We start from the raw sequence: 20,906 nt of genomic DNA on the forward strand, positions 1-20,906 counted from the left end.
TTCCGTTTTTTAAGTGTGAATTTTCATGGAGGGTTTTGATGCGTCCATGTCCCACTATGGAGCACTTTAGCAGGCTACACATTTGAGACAAAGCCATACCAGTTTTTTTCTAACTTTGAATTTTTACGCTATGTCCATGTCCCATTTTGGAGTATTTTAGAAGGCTATATATTCCAACTACACCATAAAGACATACCCCATTTCTTAAAGAAGACATCCCAGGGTATTTCAAAAGGCATATTTTGGACCTTAGCGTAGGATCATTTTTCCACTAGCTTGGCTTTTTCTACCTTTTTGACACACAAAGTGAGTTTGCACATTATCTTTTGCAATCCTTATGTGTGCTACGGCTGTATCATACTTCAAATGTCAGATGCATACACAAAGCCAAAAATGGGCCCTCTGCTCTGTAGGTGTTCAGAACTACCACCAAATTTACCTATTAATTAGTCCAAGCTTGAAACAATTCATAGTTGCTTCTTACTTAAAATATACTGATGTTTAAAAGGACACTAGAGGCACTCAGACCACTTCAGCTCACGGAGATGGTCTAAGTGCAATGTCCCAAGTCCTTTGATCCTGAGCAGGTAAATATTGCAGTTTTTAAGAAACCTGCAAGGGTTAACTCCACCTCCAGTGGCAGTCTACCAGACAGCCACGAGAAGGACTTCAGGGCTGTTAGGCGACTTTTGGTCGCCTGACGCTGGACGTCCCACGCTATATATGAGAACTTCCAGTGTCACAAGGATCCCCTCAGGAAAGCATTGTATAATGCACATTAGGTCTGCCCCGCCGGCTGACGAGGAGCAAAGGCAGACCCGAACCAGCGCCGAGGGACATCGGCGCTGGACCCAGGTAAGTCACAGAAGGGTTTTTTAACCCCTTCTGTACTGTGGTGAAGGGGGAATTATAGGGAGCTCTAGTGCCAGGAAAACAACAAAAAGTAAATATGAGATTGTATTTTTGTATGTATTAGTATATTAAAGAGTGCAAGCATATATACATACATATGTATGTGTATTTGACAAGTTCCTACCTCAGGCTCGACAAATTTGCTTTGAATTTAGGAGCAAGCTAAAAGTTAGCAGCCAGGCCTTTTTAAACTAAAAGCTTTATTTTCAACGACAATTCTTAAAGCGACACTATAGTCATCAGAACCACTACCGCTTTATGAAGTGGTTCTGGTGTCTATGGCCTGTCCCTGCAGGCTTTTAAATGTAAACATTGCCTTTTCATAGAAAAGACAGCGTTTACATTTGTTACATAGTAACATCTTTAGTTTCAGTCACTTTGCTGTCTGCCTGCATTGCTCACTGCCACTTCTATTTTCCCTCAGCAGGCCGCCTTTGGAGAGAACGGGCTGACAAGTACCCAGGTGCCAGTATGAAAGTCCTGGTCGCAATGCCTGAGATTTGTCGAGCCCTGTAGTACATAATGGACATTAACATCAGTATTGAAATGTTAATCTTCTTTACAAAATGTTTTTAAAATATCATGTATGTCTTCTGATCTACAGTGGTTCAACCCAATTAAAAAAAAAAAAATATGGCTAACTACATAGGACAGACAGAGTTTGTGTTCCTGAATATATGGCAGGGTGATATAAAATAACAGGACAAATTCATTAGTATCTTCTAATACTTTTTTATTGGACTTTTAACAGAATTTTAGAATGACACTTTTTGGGAGATCCTCTCTTTCTGAAGTCTGAAGCATTTCAGAAAAGGTCTAAAAAGTCACCAATGTGATGTAGAATTATTATCTACATCAAATGTATGAAGGTGAACTAACAGTTTCAAACCTAAGCAAAAAGAGCATGCACACAAAACAGATGCACATGTGATATAGTCACCCACCCATATGGTTATGTGAACACCACTGGGGTATTTACAAACTCTTAAACCAAATAAATGGCTGCCCCTGGCTGTAAGTCACAGGGTGAAGGGATGGTGAGAAGGTGCTGAGTGGGCAGCACAGGGTGAGGGGGTAGTAAGAAGGTAGCACAGGGTGAGCGGGTAGTGAGAATGTAGCACAGGGTAAGGGGGTAGTGAGAAGGTGCTGAGGGGGCAGCACAGGGTGAGGGGTGGTGAGAGGGTGCTGAGGGGGAAGCACAGGGTGAGGGAGTAGTGAGAAGGTAGCACAGGGTGAGGGGGTGGTGAGAAGGTGCTGAGGGGGCAGTGAGAAGGTGCTGAGGGGGCAGCACAGGGTGAGGGGCTGGTGAGAAGGTAGCACAGGGTGAGGGGGTGGTGAGAAGGTGCTGAGGGGGCAGCACAGGGTGAGGGGGTGGTGAGAAGGTAGCACAGGGTGAGGGGGTGGTGAGAAGGTGCTGAGGGGGCGGTGAGAAGGTGCTGAGGGGGCGGTGAGAAGGTGCTGAGGGGGCAGCACAGGGTGAGGGGGTGGTGAGAAGGTGCTGAGGGGGCAGCACAGGGTGAGGGGGTGGTGAGAGGGCAGCACAGGGTGAGAGGGTGGTGAGGGGGCAGCACAGGGTGAGGGGGTGGTGAGAAGGTGCTGAGGGGGCAGCACAGGGTGAGGGGGTGGTGAGAGGGCAGCACAGGGTGAGAGGGTGGTGAGAGGGCAGCACAGGGTGAGGGGGCAGTGAGAAGGTGCTGAGGGGGCAGCACAGGGTGAGGGGGTGGTGAGAAGGTGCTGAGGGGGCAGCACAGGGTGAGGGGGTGGTGAGAAGGTGCTTAGGGGGCAGCACAGGGTGAGGGGGTGGTGAGAGGGCAGCACAGGGTGAGAGGGTGGTGAGAGGGCAGCACATGGTGAGGGGGTGGTGAGAAGTTGCTGAGGGGGCAGCACAGGGTGAGGGGGTGGTGAGAGGGCAGCACAGGGTGAGAGGGTGGTGAGAAGGTGCTGAGGGGGCAGCACAGGGTGAGGGGGTGGTGAGAGGGCAGCACAGGGTGAGAGGGTGGTGAGGGGGCAGCACAGGGTGAGGGGGCAGTGAGAAGGTGCTGAGGGGGCAGCACAGGGTGAGGGGTGGTGAGAGGGTGCAGCACAGGGTGAGGGGTGGTGAGAAGGTGCTGAGGGGCCAGCACAGGGTGAGGGGGTGGTGAGAAGGTGCTGACGGGGCAGCACAGGGTGAGGGGGTGGTGAGAGGGCAGCACAGGGTGAGAGGGTGGTGAGGGGGTGGTGAGGGGGTGGTGAGAGGGCAGCACAGGGTGAGAGGGTGGTGAGGGGGCTGCACAGGGTGAGGGGGCAGTGAGAAGGTGCTGAGGGGGCAGCACAGGGTGAGGGGTGGTGAGAAGGTGCTGAGGGGGCAGTGAGAAGGTGCTGAGGGGCAGCACAGGGTGAGGGGGTGGTGAGAAGGTAGCACAGGGTGAGGGGGTGGTGAGAAGGTGCTGAGGGGGCAGTGAGAAGGTGCTGAGGGGGCAGCACAGGGTGAGGGGGTGGTGAGAAGGTAGCACAGGGTGAGGGGGTGGTGAGAAGGTGCTGAGGGGGCAGTGAGAAGGTGCTGAGGGGGCAGCACAGAGTGAGGGGGTGGTGAGAAGGTGCTGAGGGGGCAGCACAGAGTGAGGGGGTGGTGAGAAGGTGCTGAGGGGGCAGCACAGAGTGAGGGGGTGGTGAGAAGGTGCTGAGGGGGCAGCACAGAGTGAGGGGGTGGTGAGAAGGTGCTGAGGGGGCAGCACATGGTGAGGGGGTGGTGAGAAGGTGCTTAGGGGGCAGCACAGGGTGAGGGGGTGGTGAGAGGGCAGCACAGGGTGAGAGGGTGGTGAGGGGGCAGCACAGGGTGAGGGGTTGGTGAGAAGTTGCTGAGGGGGCAGCACAGGGTGAGGGGGTGGTGAGAGGGCAGCACAGGGTGAGAGGGTGGTGAGAAGGTGCTGAGGGGGCAGCACAGGGTGAGGGGGTGGTGAGAGGGCAGCACAGGGTGAGAGGGTGGTGAGGGGGCAGCACAGGGTGAGGGGGCAGTGAGAAGGTGCTGAGGGGGCAGCACAGGGTGAGGGGTGGTGAGAGGGTGCAGCACAGGGTGAGGGGTGGTGAGAAGGTGCTGAGGGGCCAGCACAGGGTGAGGGGGTGGTGAGAAGGTGCTGACGGGGCAGCACAGGGTGAGGGGGTGGTGAGAGGGCAGCACAGGGTGAGAGGGTGGTGAGGGGGTGGTGAGAGGGCAGCACATGGTGAGAGGGTGGTGAGGGGGCTGCACAGGGTGAGGGGGCAGTGAGAATGTGCTGAGGGGGCAGCACAGGGTGAGGGGTGGTGAGAAGGTGCTGAGGGGGCAGTGAGAAGGTGCTGAGGGGCAGCACAGGGTGAGGGGGTGGTGAGAAGGTGCTGAGGGGGCAGTGAGAAGGTGCTGAGGGGGCAGCACAGGGTGAGGGGGTGGTGAGAAGGTAGCACAGGGTGAGGGGGTGGTGAGAAGGTGCTGAGGGGGCAGTGAGAAGGTGCTGAGGGGGCAGCACAGAGTGAGGGGGTGGTGAGAAGGTGCTGAGGGGGCAGTGAGAAGGTGCTGAGGGGGCAGCACAGGGTGAGGGGGTGGTGAGAAGGTGCTGAGGGGGCAGCACAGAGTGAGGGGGTGGTGAGAAGGTGCTGAGGGGGCAGCACAGGGTGAGGGGGTGCCAGGCAGCTTTCCCTTGCTATGCCGGGTAACACTTGCCGTGCAGCCAGCCCTTGAAGCTGGACTCGTCCAGGGTGTGAGTGGGGAGCAGGCTGACTGTGACCCCTCCGAACCGATCTATGATGCCCTGGGGCCAGGGAGAATCACTGAGCGCAGACCGGCTGGACCCCGAGGAGACAGACCGGGCTCTCACTGCCGGTAGCCGAGCCCAATACCGCCAGCAGAAGAGCCGCATCATTGTCCGACAGGTTACAGCCGCTCTCCCTACCCCCATACTGCGCATGCGCGGTGCCCGTGTGTTAGAGTGAGGGGGCATGTTCCGCGCATGCGCAGTGCGGGGTAGGGCGTTCGGATGGCGCTTCGCTCTGTGAGCGCTCCCTACCCGATGGTGCGCACTCTGCGCGCATGCGCATTAGGTGACCGTTTCTCACTTTTCCCTGCCCCGTGGTTGCGCCGGCTGAACACGTCACTGCCGGTCCGTGCGCGTCACCGGAAGTGACGAGGGTAGGGAAGTTTCACGGTGTAGGGGAGTTTGATAGAACGCCCAGCGCTGCATGTGATCCGCTGGGCAGCATGTCCGCCTCCAAGAGAAGGAGCAAAGGCAGAGCCCAGCATGGCTCTCCCTGCCCGGAACCAGGAGCTGCCGGCAGCCCGGGGGTCTTTAAGGTCTCCGACTTCTTAGATAAAGGTACCCGAGCTCAGTGTGCACAGGAAGACCCCCCTGCCACAGCGAGCACTGCCCATACTGCCTGCTGGGAGAGCTGGCCCGCCAGGACAGGGCACCATCCCACCAATTCAGGGTGCTGAAGTGTATTATTAAAGGGTTATTGCAGGCACCATGACCACTTCATTGATTTGAAGTGGTCATGGTGGTAGGAGTCTGTATGTGCAGTGTTTTAGCTTGAATCACTGCACATACTGAGTTATTTTTTTCACTGTCCACCAGGTCTAGTTGCACCCCCAGCACACACGTTTAGGTAGTACGGTACACTGTTGCTGATTGCCTAATGTCAATTCAGTACATATTTTGTGTCTGTCGTCAGCGAACACAGCTTGCTGGCGACTGATGCGATCTTCATTTTTGCCGGGGGAGCGCATATAAGGGGAAGATAGTTTCCCCCTTGCACTGCTTATTGTACAAGCTTTAAAAAAAAAAAAAAAAAAAAAAAAAATATATATATATATATATATATATATATACCCTTCCTTTCTTTGACCCCCTTCTTCCTCTTCTCGCTGGCTCAGATTGCACGCATGCACTTTGAGCAAAATGGTCAAATCACCGGCTTCTATATGTAAGAGGTTTAAAGGAACACTATAGTCACCTAAATTATTTTAGCTAAATAAAGCAGTTTTAGTGCATAGATCATTCCCCTACAATTTCACTGCTCAATTCACTGTCATTTAGGAGTTAAATCACTTTGTTTCTGTTTATGCAGCCCTAGCCACACCTCCCCTCGCTATGATTGACAGAGCCTGCATGAAAAAAAATCTGGTTTCACTTTCAAACTGATGTAATTTACCTTAAATAATTGTATCTCAATCTCTAAATTGAACTTTAATCACATACAGGAGGCTCTTGCAGGGTCTAGCAAGCTATTAACATAGCTGGGGATAAGAAAATCTTTATTAAACAGAACTTGCAATAAAGAGCCTAAATAGGGCTCTCTTTACAGGAAGTGTTTATGGAAGGCTGTGCAAGTCACATGCAGGGAGGTGTGACTAGGGTTCATAAACAAAGGGATTTAATGGCAGAGGATTGAGCAGTGAGGCTGCAGGGGCATGTTCTATACACCAAAACTGCTTCATTAAGCTAAAGTTGTTAAGGTGACTATAGTGTCCATTTTTAAAGAGAATTAAAAACTGGTTTGAAAGTGGTTTATTTTGGCTGGTAACAAAAAAGATGGAGAAAAATAGTTGTATATAGGTGGAATCACCTTTTTATACGTACATGGAAAACAGACACAAATGTGAATCCATCAGTTTTTATACATTCCCCCAAAGTTTCTATTACTCCTACTTTCTCTATGCTGACTGAGAGGTACAAATTACAGCTTAGAATCTTAATTGACAGGGAGCCAGTATGGAAGCATTCAATTCTGTAGAGGTAAATTCAGTGGTGTGTTATTTTTTGGACAGTAAAAACACAATTGGTTAAATATAGCGGATAACTAAACATAATGATTGTGCATCTCTCAGCATGTCGTTTGGGAGAGGTCAGGAAGATCTCCATCAGAACTACAACTGCCATGATCCTGTACTATCCGTACTGTCCATATCATATGGCTGGTAAAATATGATAGTTGTAACTCTACAGAAGCTATACTTTTTGACTATCTCCTGTAAATGATTGGTGAACTAATATTGGCATGTGATAAAAAATTTACTGATGTTAGGTCCACCTTAAAATGGTTCAGAAATAATGTTAAGCAATTGTCGTAATTCATAACTTCATGTTTTGAATTGAGCATTTAAAGAGCAACAAAGTAAATGTTCACAACCCCCCTCAACAACCAAGGTATCCCCCCAGCAGTTTGTTTTAAAATAACCCCCTAGGATTTTCTGCAAAACTAATTTTTGTGACATTTTTAGAATAAGAGAATATTAAAAAAAATCAACCATGCCTAAAGATTCATGGGGTGTGGTCATTATTTATATATAACAAATACAAATATATTTTTTTCTTTAATGCGACCAGGGTTTTGAATATGTTAAAGGACCACTACAGTGTCAAGAAACCAAATCGTTTTTCTGGCACTATATAATCCTTAGGTCCCCACTACCCTCAGGGCCCCCTTCCTGCTGGGCTGAAGGGGTTAAAACCTCTTCAGCCACTTACCATTATCCAGCGGCAGATTCCCTCGGCGCTGATGACCTCTCTCCGACATCAGCTCCCGAGTGGAGCTGAATGCGCATGCGGGGCCAGAGCCGCGCTTGCATTAAAAACGCATGTAGGAAAGAATTTCTAAATGCTTTCCTATGCACGTTCTGCGTGCTCAATGCGATTTTCGCATTGAGCATCAGGGAAGCGCCTCTAGCGGCTGTCAGGAAGACAGCCACTAGAGGCTGGATTAACCCTGCAACTGCTATGTTTACACCTGAAGGGTTAAAATCTGGCACATTGAGCTAAAGTGGTCTGGATGCCTATAGTGGTGCTTTAATGTTAAAATGCCACACTGGAGGACAATATTTTGCTAAATCTACTTCTTAAAGGAACTCTCCAGGCACCACAACAACTTAATTGAAATTGCTTATTTCCCTTTGGGTTAAATCGCTCACAAACAATTTAACACCAACGTTTTCTCTCTAGCAATTCAGCTAAAGGATGTATGGACTGCTGACAGACAGGGGCACCGCTGATTAAAGTGGTCAGCTGACACTCTGCCAGTCAATAGCTCCCCATTCATATTTATAAAAAAAAAAAAAAAAAAGTACCTAAATTTAAATGTAAAGCTACCGATTGTGCTTCCTCTAGTTGAATTTCAGACACCGGATGTCAATAGGGGAGCCATTTGTTGGGTAAAACCATCCAGGGACCTCCTGGCACCATAACTGCTTCATTTTGGTGAAGTTGTTGTAGTGCCCTTTGTGTTTCTTTAATCTCAATCATATAATTGTAAAAATTACAATTGTTGGGAAGTATTTGAGGAATTCTTTTGGCAGCCCCTTGTAATATTAGATAACGTTACAAAGGTAATGTAAGATACATTTAGAATAATTATTTGTGGTAATCACTTAATTTAATAGTAATTTGGCTATTATTTTTCTCTAGAAGTTTATTTCTAATGTTTGTGTAATAAAACATGCTATGAATTAACTGATTTTTGGTGTTTTTTTTTTTCCATTTGCTTATAATCAGTGTGCAGCACTGTCATTCAGTTTCTCCACCCTCTTCATGGAGACACTGAACTTTCCTCAAAGAGATGCATTGATTCAATTCTCTTTAAGGAGTTGCTGATTGGCCATGGCTGTGTTTGACTTGTGCTGGCTCTGCCCCTGATCTGCCTCATTGACAGCCTTAGCCAATCCTATGTGATTTGCTCAGAGAATCACTTCTGATGATGTTAGCCAAGCAGACAAATCAGGGCCAGAGTCAGCAGCTGCAGACTTGAATACAAGTAAGATTTTACTATATATAAGGAGGCAAGGGGTGGCAGGGAAGCCAGATGCTGGTTTTAACACTATAGGGCCAGGAAAACATGTTGGTGTTCCTGACACTATAGTGTTCCTTTAAAATGCCAACGTGTCTACTTTGAGAGAATTGACTTCAAAATAATCCAGTCATCATTGTGGTCCTTTTGTATATAATTTTATTTTTTTGCCTACATTTCTAAGTCTCTCTTATTAAGCACAGAAGAGGTGACATGTTTACATTTAAAGGCATATATTTTAGTGGAAACCCAATGAGTATTATCTTGCTGTGAGAGAGATAATGGCTTATTGCCACAGTTGTTGCAAGAGATGACTGTAGGAAGTGACAAAACGTGACGGCCTTTGCTCTGCCTTTTGGCAAGTTTTATCAGTTTTAGGATTTACCACAAGACACATTAGTTCCTACTTTGACTTATGTTAACTTATGGCTTTTTTTTCCCCCATGAAATGCCAACACAGTGTTTGAGAATTTCATAAACATTTTGTCTACGACATTATAATTTTTGGAGATGGGGGAGGTCAGATTTTAATGGAAATGTTATCTTAACAATCCTGAACCTCGGGAAAAGTACATTTCTGTTTCTGAGACATCATTGAACTGGTGGTCTTGGTATCCCTTGGGATCAAACTTGTTTTTTAATAGAAATGCAAGCAGTAACGCATTACATAATCTTTTATCCAAGCTTAACCCCTTAAGGACCAAACTTCTGGAATTAGGGGATCATGACATGTCGTGTCCTTAAGGGGTTAAAGGCGTATTCTGAGCACCCATTTATTTTATGTACTATCTGTAGGTTAGGTATAGTTAGTTATGCTGTTTTTTTGTTTTTTTAAACCATTCTTTCTACTCAACCTTTTGGATATAAATGTACATTATCTGACTCTGGAAATTTAACTCACATACATCTAATTTCTCTAGTTCATATTTGAGATGTGTTGAGGATGTAAGCCTGTAGTTGTCCTCAATTTACTCCTTTGTCTATGGTACTATAAAGTTGTTGCTGTGCCTCTTCCCCTTTTGAGTATGGGGCAGTGACAGTGTTTGATGTGTTCCTCTGTTATTGGGTGCCCCTGCCCAGTTATCCTACTCTCAGAAAGCAAACTGCAACAGGTTATGGGCCCAGAAGGAATGCTGGAAACTAATGTAGAAGCCTGTATTTCGACAAAGATCAGAAGAACTGTGTTATGAGAAATTAAGTATGCAGTTGCTGAAGCTTATGGAAGCCATCCTAAATTAGTTGGATGCTACCAATGATGTGGATGAAGACACATGTAAGGACGATGAAGCTTATGCTGAGCTAATTCAAATCTAAGATAATTCTGTCTTTATTAATGACTGGTTATGGAAGAAAAGTGCTTAGTTTATATACTGAGTAAACATGCCTTCAGAAAAGCATAAACAGGAGTATGATGGACTATGCCATACGTGCAGAGGTAGCCGTTTCAGCTTTAAGAAATGCATGAGAAAGACTAAGTGACAGATTGCTAATTAAGAAAGATTTGCCGGAATCATTTAAACCATATGACGTTCATATTACAATAGGTGATGGTAAAGTAGAGTTTAAGACACGATTAATAAGTTTGAAAAGTACTGTGCTACGATGTACGTTCCTCGACTAAGCGGAGGCCTAGGATTACCCAACTTCCAACAATACTACAATGCAACCCAACTAGCCCACATCCAGCAGTGGCACGCCCCCCCCGGCACTAAGCGCTGGGTAGACCTGGAGCACGACATCTTGGGGTGGGACCAACCCTCTTCCTACATGTGGGTACCACGTATACATCGACCACTGCCACCACCTACCTCGCCGGCAGTCACTCACACATTAACCCTCTGGGACAAACTCAACCCAAAATACGACCTATCATCCTTCATTTCTCCAGTAACACCAATATATCGCAACAAACTTTTTCCCCCAGGCCTGACAGCGAAACACTTCTTAGCATTTGACCAACAGGATATCTCCAGATTACTACACCTGTACCGCCAGGGGGCAATTTTCCAGTATACCGACCTCCCCCACGCGGAAACCCTAACCACAAGAGATCACTTCCGGTATATACAACTCCGCGATTTTGCGCAACAACCAATGATCAAACAAGCAGGCACCTCACCACCGACGACATTCGAAAAACAGTGCTTTGACGCACCCCTACACCCAGGGCAAATCTCAGCCCTCTATAACACACTGACGACCCACACCTCGCAGATCAACCTCACGTACATCACCGCCTGGGAACGCGACCTAGGACCGCCAGAAGAACCAAACGACTGGGCAGATATCTGGGAGGCAACCAACGCACTAACGGTCTGCGTCACGCACAAAGAACAAGCATACAAGACTCTGCATCGGTGGTACCTGACGCCGTACAGACTCAACAAAATGGGCCAAAAACCTGACGACGGGTGCTGGAAACAATGCGGCGACACCGGCTCCTATCTCCACTGCTGGTGGACATGCCCAAAACTCAAACCACTTTGGGGAGAAGTTAGCAACCTCCTGGAAAAGGTACTAGAAAAGCCAATCACCGCACAACCTTGGACTATGCTCCTCAGTAAACCACTTGACTCACTAACAAGGAACGAAAATAAACTAACAGCCCGAATCAATCTAGCGGCGCGACGAGCGATAGCAGAACTGTGGGCCGACCCCAAAATCCCCACGATCTCAACCATCATTCGCAAAATTAAAGAAACCAGAGACCTGGACGAACTAACAGCACAGATCAACGACACATACAAAGCGTTCCACCGTATATGGGACCCATGGGACATGAACCAGACAAGCCTATACGCAAACCCAACGAAATAAAGTAAAAGACCCGAAGATAGAAACCGCACCGAACCACAACCTACGAAGTAAGCACTCCGGACGCAGAACATCATCGCCCAACCGATGGACACGACCCCCCAAGGAAGGCCCTCCGGGCGGACAAACCCCCCTCTCCCCTTAGCCTCCCTCCCTCCCTCCCACCCCTCCTCCCTCATCCTCCTCTCCCGACCTGGGGCTCTGCCGGCGCGGGAAAGGGGCAGTTCCCCCCCACCAAGCCACCCCATACAAGAGATAACGACAAGCGAACACCCATATTCCCCCCCACCCCCCCGCCGCCCTGCATAAAGGTTCGCGAGGACCATACCCCAGGCACGAACCCCACCCGAGATACTCAAACTACATCTACCACAACCAGGGGCACCTGGGAGACATAGGCCTCACAACCACAAAAAACGCTACTAAAACGCCCGCCCCGCAGGGGCCAATAGACCACTGTACGCCTGCCCCGAAGGAGCAAGACCACGAGCTCCGAACACCCGAGCACACGGACACACGACAACATTGCATGGGCCAGACCCATCCACCAACAATAATGGGTGACAAGACGCAAATGGATAGGCAGGCGAACCGTTCCTCCCCCCTCCTCCCCGATCCCGGCTTCCCGCACGGTCGCTAGCACAGCAAAACATAACTCAGACCCTACAGGCAGATAAAGCGACAGCGGTGCCGGGGGGGGGGGAGAGGGCGGGGACCGAAAACCAAGAGAGCGGGATGGCGGAGGGGCACTCGATAGGAAATCCCTAATCCCTCCTTCTTCATTCTGTACCCTCACCCCAAACCTTAGACCTAGAGTCGAAGCACTGGTTACGTACAAAAGACATCTAGAAAACACAACATAGATGAAAACCAAAAATGAAAAACACTAAACAAACTCCAAATGCATGAATGTCGTAACCAACAAATGCAATGTAAAAAATGTGTAATATGTACCGAGACTCTCTACCCCTCTTTGCCTTCTGTACCCCACCCCCCATGACCACAAAAATTGAAAACACTGAAAAATAAAGAATTCATAAAAAAAAAAAGTACTGTGCTACTTCAAATGATAGTGTTAAAAGTGATTCCTAATTTCAGAATTCAGGGTAATTCAATTATGACTTATTACACTTGTGGCCAAAAAGGCACAAGTCCAGAGTATGTGTTCTGGTAATGAAAATGGTCACTGTAGTGTAATTACTGTAATAGCGTGACACATAGAAGTGCTGATGGTAGTCGCAAGAAGAAGAAAAAAGATTGTCTTAAACAAGCAGCATATAAGGATCATAACAGGCAATCATGTTTTTAGAATAAGGGATGGGTTACTACCAAAAGATCTAATGGTCGACATGGGGGAAGCATCCCACGTAATTGCTAATGTAAAAAAATTCTAAAGCTTTAATAACACGTTTAGACCAGAGAAACACTTGGAGCTTGCACATGGGAAAATACACCAGCTGTGGCACAGAAGAGGATCAAGGCCTACATTTGCCTGTGTGGCAGTAAAGGAAATTGAGATCTAGCAACCCTTAACAGCATTGTATACACCTTCATACCTTCAAGACATTTTCTCTGTAAAATAGCCAAATGTAGAATGAAATTCTAGGCCACTGTAATTACTATTACATTGTAAAATTACAAAGGAATGAATAATAAAGGTAAAGTTGATAAGTCTGATTTAAACTGTGAAATTTGTACTCAAGGAAAATTAGTTCAGAGTAGAAGAAAAGTACCTAGCTAATGCCAGTCACATAACCACTGGAGCAATTGCATACTGACTTAACAGGTCGCATAGAACCACAAGCTAGAGAAGATTTCAAACATGCCATAGCATTCACTGATGGCTACTCAGGAGCAGTGTTTGATGCAGCTTAAAGGACCACTCTAGGCACCCTGACCACTTCAGCTTAATTAAGTGGTTTGGGTGCCAGGTCCCTCTAGGATTAACCCTTTTTTTTTATATAAACATAGCAGTTTCAGAGAAACTGCTTTGTTTATATTAGGGTTAATCCAGCCTCCAAATCCTCTAGTGTCTGTCTCACTGATAGCCGCTAGAGGCGCTTGCGTGATTCTCACTGTGAAAATCACAGTGAGAGCACGCAAGCGTCCATAGGAAAGCATTGTAAATGCTTTCCTATGAGACCGGCTGAATGCACGCGCAGCTCTTGCCGCGCATTCAGCCGAAAGGGAGGATCGGAGGAGGAGAGCTCCCCGCCTGGCGCTGGAATAAAGGTAAGTTTAACCCCTTTCCTCATCCCAGAGCCCGGCGGGAGGGGGTCCCTGAGGGTGGGGGCACCCTCAGGGCACTATAGTGGTCCTTTAACCGCTGAAAACACTATGGCTGACACAGCACCATATGGAAACATAAAATGTATATGATAATGGTACTGAGATAAGATAATGGTAATGGTACTGCATTTGTGGTGGAGAGATTTAAGTAACTACTAAACAAGGTATTCAATATGAGACCTAAGCAACTTGCCCACCCCATCAAAATGGTACTGCTGAGAGCACTGAAGAACACTGTTTGAAATGACAAGATGTTTAATTGAGAGTATATTGTCAAAGGAACTATGGACATATGCAGTAAGGACTGCTGCTCAAATACGAAACAGGTGCTTTAACAATTGGATAGAAGAAACTCCATATTACATGTTAACAGGGAAAACAAAAAAAAAATATATTTTTTTTTCAGTCAGTCCAGAAATAAGATTTTACTTACAAATCTATCCAACGTTGAATGGAAATTATGGGCTTAATTACTGTTAGCAGAATCTCTGCCATTTATGTATTCCATGAAAATCCTGTAAGTTTTTTGTTGTTTTGTTGGGGGGGGGGGGGGGGGGGGGAGGAGGTGTTTAAGTGGTAATAGGGCCACTATAAATGCCATGACAACCACAACTTGCTGTTATCTTCTTAAACCACTGTCATTGAGAGATATTTCACCAATTTGCATGGAGTCTCTCCACCTCCAGCGTTTGCTGCTTGGCTATTTCTGTCTTGTGCAAGTTTGGTGGTCATCCTCACCAAGGACTGTTCAGTTGCATTCATTATTCTGTGAAAGTGCCCGTGACAGCTGTCACTGCTATGTGTATGCATCTTATGTACACGTAGTATATTCACCTCCCCCCCACACCCCCTTGTAACGCCCAGCACTGTCCCTCTCTTTTTAGGCTCAGAGTACTTTTTGTTTTGAGCCTGCACTCTGAGCCTCTCTTTATGGCTCCTCTTTTTATAGCAGGTCTGTGGTCATGAATGAGAAAGAAGTGGCACATGTGCAATCTACAATCCAGTGCTTCTGTTTGAAATGCTTTGCATTGAAATTGTTATGGTGCCTAGATGGGTCCAGCATCACCACTAAGTGGTTTACTCACCATTTACCAGAGATGGTCTGTACCCAGCTTCCTGCAGCCTGGCTTCCTATGATGCTCTCAGCCTAACACTGCCTGCTACGTCTGGTACAGCATGAAGCAGAGCATTGCTTTATCTCTGCTTTTTCATTATTGGAGGCTAGACTGAAGGCTGCTGGGACCTAGAATTCTCTGGTAAAAGGTGAGTTTACTGTTTAGTAGTGTTACAGCACCCAGCGCCCATGGGCTCCTGGCACCATAATCATTTCAATACATTGAAGTGGCTATAGTGTCTGCTTTGTCCCTTTAAATGAACCACATTGTGAATATATTTGTTAGAGAATTATTCTTTTTTTTGTCTTGCAATTTGACTCCATTAGTGATGCAGTTTTTATTGAATAAGCCACACAGTTTACATTGGTGGAAATGTTCTAAGCAAAATTATGTACTTGGTTACAGGTTTTCCAGCTTTTGAATGGTAATGGTGATGTATTATAAGATAAAGATTTTATTTCCTTTTTATTGTAGCAGAGGACAGTGTACCGAAGGTATACAGGTGTTCATTCATCCAGCTTGGACTAAATGCTATGAAAGCAGCTGACCTATGTATCGGGCGCCCTGTACTAATTACCAGCATAGAGAGAAGACAAGAGGTAATGTGATTACTATGACTATGTATATGTTTATTGTATCTTCAGTCTCAGTCTTGCAGTCTCAATGTTTTCCTCCATTGCAGGTATGCACAGCATGGCCTGTGTCTGGTTTTCCTTCTGGCAAAGCTGGCCTTGGAGTGACAGCTCAGAAAAACCTGAAGGTAAAGCCTGGGGATTCAGTCCTTATTCAACCCCTTACTGGTTCTGTACTGCAAGCCGAAGAAATTGAAGTTGCAATCAGGTAGGATGCAAAGAAATTACATAAACATGAAAAATCTGATAGCTTTTACAAATGCCTACCTTAATACCAGTACCATTTACCATTTACCATTACCATTTAAGTTCACAAGCTCTGCATTTTAAAGAGTTTGTGTGTTCCTGACTCACTTTACATTTCTCAGACAGTAGGAACTGGGTCTTTGTATTAAAATCCGCTACATTAAGATATAGTGTTCTTTGCTTTGAATAAACAAAGTCAACAATAAAATATGTGGGTATATGGGAGATAATGAAATATAATAAAACCACCCTAAGACCAGGGGGAACTCCATTTGGACTGCTTCACACTAGAAAAGGAGGAGAGAGACTAAATGCTAAAATAGATAAATAAAATAATGTGAGCACTTCTATCGTATGAATAAGTTGAAGATATATACATCTCTATATATACACAGATTATAAAATAAATATACACTTTATTAATAGTGATGTCGCAAACATAAAATTTTCGGTTCGCGAACGCGAACTTCCGCAAATGTTCGCGAACCGCCATAGACTTCAATAGGCAGGCGAATTTTAAAACCCACAGGGACTCTTTCTGGCCACAATAGTGATGGAAAAGTTGTTTCAAGGGGATTAACACCTGGACTGTGGCATGCCGGAGGGGGATCCATGGCAAAACTCCCATGGAAAATTACATAGTTGATGCAGAGTCTGGTTTTAATCCATAAAGGGCAGGAATCACCTAACATTCCTAAATTGTTTGGAATAACGTGCTTTAAAGCGGCACTGTCATGCCGAACTTACCTTGACCTACTGTCCTCCCCCCGGCCCCCACCCCTGAGCAGTGGGTGGGGCCCCTAAAAAAACAATAAGGGGGGGCTTACTGTCCCGCCCCCACCCCTGAGCGGTGGGTGGGGGCCCTAAAAAAAACAATAAGAGGGGGGGACCTACTGTCCTCCCCCCCTGGCCCCGACCCCTGAGCAGTGAGTGGGGGCCCTAAATAAAGAGGGGGGGACCTACTGTCCTACCCCCGGCCCCCACCCCTGAGCGGTGGGTGGGGGCCCTAAAAAACAATAAGGGGGGGACGACCTACTGTCCTCCCCCCCTGGCCCCCACCCCTGAGCGGTGGGTGGGGGCCTTAAATAAAGAGAGGGGGGGGGACCTACTGTCCTCCCCCCGGCCCCCACCCCTGAGCAGTGGGTGGGGGCCCTAGATAAGAATGGTGGGGGGGGACCTACCGTCCTCCCCCCAGGCCCCCACCCCTGAGCGGTGGGTGGGGGCCCTAAAAAACAATATGGGGGGGGGGCCTACTGTCCCCCCCCGGCCCCCACCGCTGAGCGGCGGGTGGGGGCCCTAAATGAAAATTCTCCCCCCTCCCCCCCCCCCCATCAAGGTGACTAGGGGTCCCAAGCCCCTAGTCACCCCCAACCCAAATCAAACTATCCCCTACCTACCCCCCTCACCCTAAAAATGGTGAGGGGGGAATAAAATAACTAACTTGTAAAAAAAAAAAAAATCAAACTTACCATTTGACGTCTTCTTTTTTTCTAAAATCTTAATTTTTCAGCCCAAAAAAAGGCCAAATAAAAAGCCATCATACCCGACGAACTTAAAATAAAATAAATAAACCAGAGCGCAAAAAAAAAAAAAAAACTGCCGAAAAAGAAAAAACCCGAGCACAAAAAAATAATCCATCTTCACCCATGGAGTGCTCCGCGCAGACTGAGCTACGCAGGGCGGGGCAAGGCTTATAAAGCCTTGCCCCGCCCTGCAATTAGGCTAAGAACACTCTGATTGGTGGGTTTAAGCCAATCAGAGTGCTCTTTGTCATTTTACACAGCGTGGGAAAGTTCTTTGGAATTTTCCCACGCGGTGTAAAATGACACAGAGCACTGTGATTGGATGGCTTGAAAACCATCCAATCACAGTGCTCTGTGTCATTTTACACAGCGTGGGAAAGTTCCTTGGAGTAGATGGATTATTTGTTTGCGCTCGGGTTTTTTCTTTTTCGTCTGTTTTTTTTTTTTTGCGCTCGGATTTTTTATTTTATTTTAAGTTCGTCGGGTATGATGGCTTTTTATTTGGCCTTTTTTAGGGCTGAAAAATTAAGATTTTAGAAAAAAGAAGACATCAAATGGTAAGTTTAATTTTTTTTTTGCAGGTTAGTTATTTTATTCCCCCCTCACTATATTTAGGGTGACTATATTAAGGGTCACTATATTTAGTCACCTTGATGGGGGGGGGGATTTTCATTTAGGGCCCCCACCCGCCGCTCAGGGGTGGGGGCCAGGGGGCGGGACAGTAGGTCCCCCCCTTATTGTTTTTTCTGGGCCCCCACCCACCACTCAGGGGTGGGGGCCGGGGGGGAGGACGGTAGGTCCCCCCCCCCCACCATTCTTATCTAGGGCCCTCACCCACTGCTCAGGGGTGGGGGCCGGGGGGAGGACAGTAGGTCCCCCCCTCTCTTTATTTAGGACCCCCACCCACCGCTCAGGGGGGAGGACTGTAGGCCCCCCCCCTTATTGTGTTTTTAGGGCCCCCACCCAACGCTCAGGGGTGGGGGCCGGGGGGGAGGTCGGTAGGTCCCCCCCCCACTATTCTTATCTAGGGCCCCCACCCACTGCTCAGGGGTGGGGGTCGGGGGGAGGACAGTAGGTCCCCCCCCCCCTTATTGTTATTTATGGGGCCCCCACCAGCCGCGCAAGTGGGGGGGGGAGGTTATTAGTTTGTTTTTGGTTTTATTACTGCTCACTGCTTACTAGACATGCCCCTACTCGCGGTATAGCGAGTAGGGGCATATTATTTACTAATACTAAGTAATCTTTAGGTTACTGGCTATCGGGTGGGATAATGTATCATAAACACAGGTTACTGGCTATAGGGGGATAATGTATAATAAACACAGGTTACTGGCTATGGAGGGATAATGTATAATAAACACAGGTTACTGGCTATGGAGGGATAATGTATAATAAACACAGGTTACTGGCTATGGGAGGATAATGTATAATAAACACAGGTTACTGGCTATGGGGGGATAATGTAAAATAAACACAGGTTACTGGCTATGGGGGGATAATGTATAATAAACACAGGTTACTGGTTGTGGGGGGATAATGTATAATAAACACAGGTTACTGGTTGTGGGGGGATAATGTATAATAAACACAGGTTACTGGCTATGGATGGATAATGTATAATAAACACAGGTTACTGGCTATGGGGGATAATGTATAATAAACACAGGTTACTGGCTATTGAGGATAATGTATAATAAACACACACAAAAAAAAATGAATGAATGCAGCTTCAGAATTAATCTAAATTGTATGCTGTCTGGGAGGGAGGGTCTGCTGCTAATTGGCTGGAATGTGTCTGCTGACTGTGAGGTACAGGGTCAAAGTTTACTCAATGATGATGAATAGGGTCCATGGCGAACGTGAACATGCTATGTTCGCCAGGAACTATTCGCCAGCGAACCGTTCGGGACATCACTATTTATTAAATAAGAACACATTTTATTTATCTTCTTTGCTTTGAATTGCATATATTCAGTAGCTATAAGGGTATTCCCTTTATCACTTATGTTATTGTGGGAATTTTACTACCTTTGCTGCCAACCAAGTTCTGTTAAAGTTGTGCATGAATCCTCCACCTCTCAGAATGTCAAAGTAAGCCTGAGCCACTGCTTTGCGCATGCACATTCAATGGTTCTGGTTAACGTTTTTAGTAGCCCCATTTACAAAAGATTTGTGAACAATATTCGAGAAAAATAGGCCTTTTTGAGTATATAGAAAAAATCTTAGATCTTTGAGTTCAGCTCATGAAAAATGGGGGCAAAAACAAAAGTGTTGCATTTATAATTTTAAGTGAATATATAACATTGTATAGTCAATACAATGTTAAACAGAAGTCTGCACACCAGTCAAGCCATGAGACTTGCTTTTCCCACAAAAATCACAAATTTGCAGTGAAGTTACAACAGCAAAGGATTCTGGGTCGGCATATGCAAATTAGTTCAATATATAAATATAAAAATATATATTTTTTTATTGATTGTTTCATTAAATGTAATACACTTGGGGCGGAGATAGCCACAGAACGGAGCGGTTGCATTTCTCAGAGCTCTGAGCCAACCTTGGCACTAATCAAGACTTTTGGTGGAAAAAAGACCACAAAATCAACCAACTATACTACTCCCTTGTCGGGGGAACACGATGGGCAGAAGGCCCAAAAAACCCAAACCCTGAAAAAGCCCTAATGCCCGAGATATCGGAGAACTCCTGCGGAACTCGCAACAGGCCGCATGACACAAGATGGTGCTGGAAGATGACAACTCTCTCTACTGTTTGGATGGGAACCCCTTCGATCTTGGGAGTGGGGCCACCTCAAGGCCCAGCATGGGGATTGTCACCTGAATGCTCTCCCACACAGCCATCAGTTGGGGCACCTGTAACAGTGGATATGCTCAAAACTATTTTGGCAGATCTGCACAAAGACATTGTCACAGATATGGCCTATTTCAAGGAATCCATTCAGGGTGCAACGACCAAGGTAGTCCTCATGGAGGCTACTACAAGCACCCACGATACTAGACTTACCTCGGTCGAACAGCAGAGAAATACAGCAGTAACCGCTTACCACTGCTGAAAGGATGGACACGATGGAAGACCAGCGGAGACGACCTAACATAACAATCTGTGGAATTCCGGAGTCTATCGGCCTCACTGACCTGCCACACTCTGTCAGACGACTCCTAGCAAGGCTCCTACCGCCTATACTGGCAAAGACGCTAAGGCTGGATGGCATGTTTCGCCTCCCCAAGCCGAAATCGCCACCCCCAGCAGCTACTGCAGGCCTTATCATCAGGTTCCAGTCTCTCCAGGACAAAGCCCTGCTCCAAGCAGTGGTCCGCAGACAGAACCCCTTAACCTTTGAAGGGTCTACGCTATCGATGTTCCCACATGCAGCACTCTCACCTAGAGACAAACCCTGCAGCCGCTACTTTTGAGTAGTTCTAGCCCTGGCTATGTCTGCAGCACTACGGGGCTGGACTTCTTTTGTGGATATTGCCTGTGCTTCACCTTAGGCAGATCGCTCATCAGCTGGGTATAAAACACTGCCCCTCCCTGAGAACATTGTCAGTTCTTTGATTCTGGTTAATGTGTGT

The 20,906-nt window shown here is 46.9% G+C and overlaps 2 protein-coding genes across 3 annotated transcripts in view; one reads left to right on the plus strand and one right to left on the minus strand.

The window, feature by feature from the left end:
* Nucleotides 1–4,828, minus strand: part of NUDT6 (nudix hydrolase 6) — a 33,674-nt gene extending 28,846 nt beyond the window's left edge. For both annotated transcript variants that reach the window (XM_063458415.1, XM_063458413.1), the window contains exon 1: nucleotides 4,586–4,828. In XM_063458415.1, the coding sequence (XP_063314485.1) occupies nucleotides 4,586–4,820 (235 nt within the window). In that variant the 5' untranslated portion in view covers nucleotides 4,821–4,828. The remainder of the gene's footprint in view (nucleotides 1–4,585) is intronic.
* A 255-nt stretch (nucleotides 4,829–5,083) lies between these two features.
* Nucleotides 5,084–20,906, plus strand: part of AFG2A (AFG2 AAA ATPase homolog A) — a 358,336-nt gene continuing 342,513 nt past the window's right edge. The window contains exons 1-3 of the mRNA XM_063458412.1: nucleotides 5,084–5,234; nucleotides 15,390–15,514; nucleotides 15,598–15,755. Coding sequence (XP_063314482.1) covers nucleotides 5,120–5,234; nucleotides 15,390–15,514; nucleotides 15,598–15,755 — 398 coding nt within the window. The 5' untranslated portion in view covers nucleotides 5,084–5,119. The remainder of the gene's footprint in view (nucleotides 5,235–15,389; nucleotides 15,515–15,597; nucleotides 15,756–20,906) is intronic.

This window comes from Pelobates fuscus, chromosome 6 (assembly GCF_036172605.1).
Source record: "Pelobates fuscus isolate aPelFus1 chromosome 6, aPelFus1.pri, whole genome shotgun sequence".
Classification (NCBI taxonomy): Eukaryota; Metazoa; Chordata; class Amphibia; order Anura; family Pelobatidae; genus Pelobates; species Pelobates fuscus.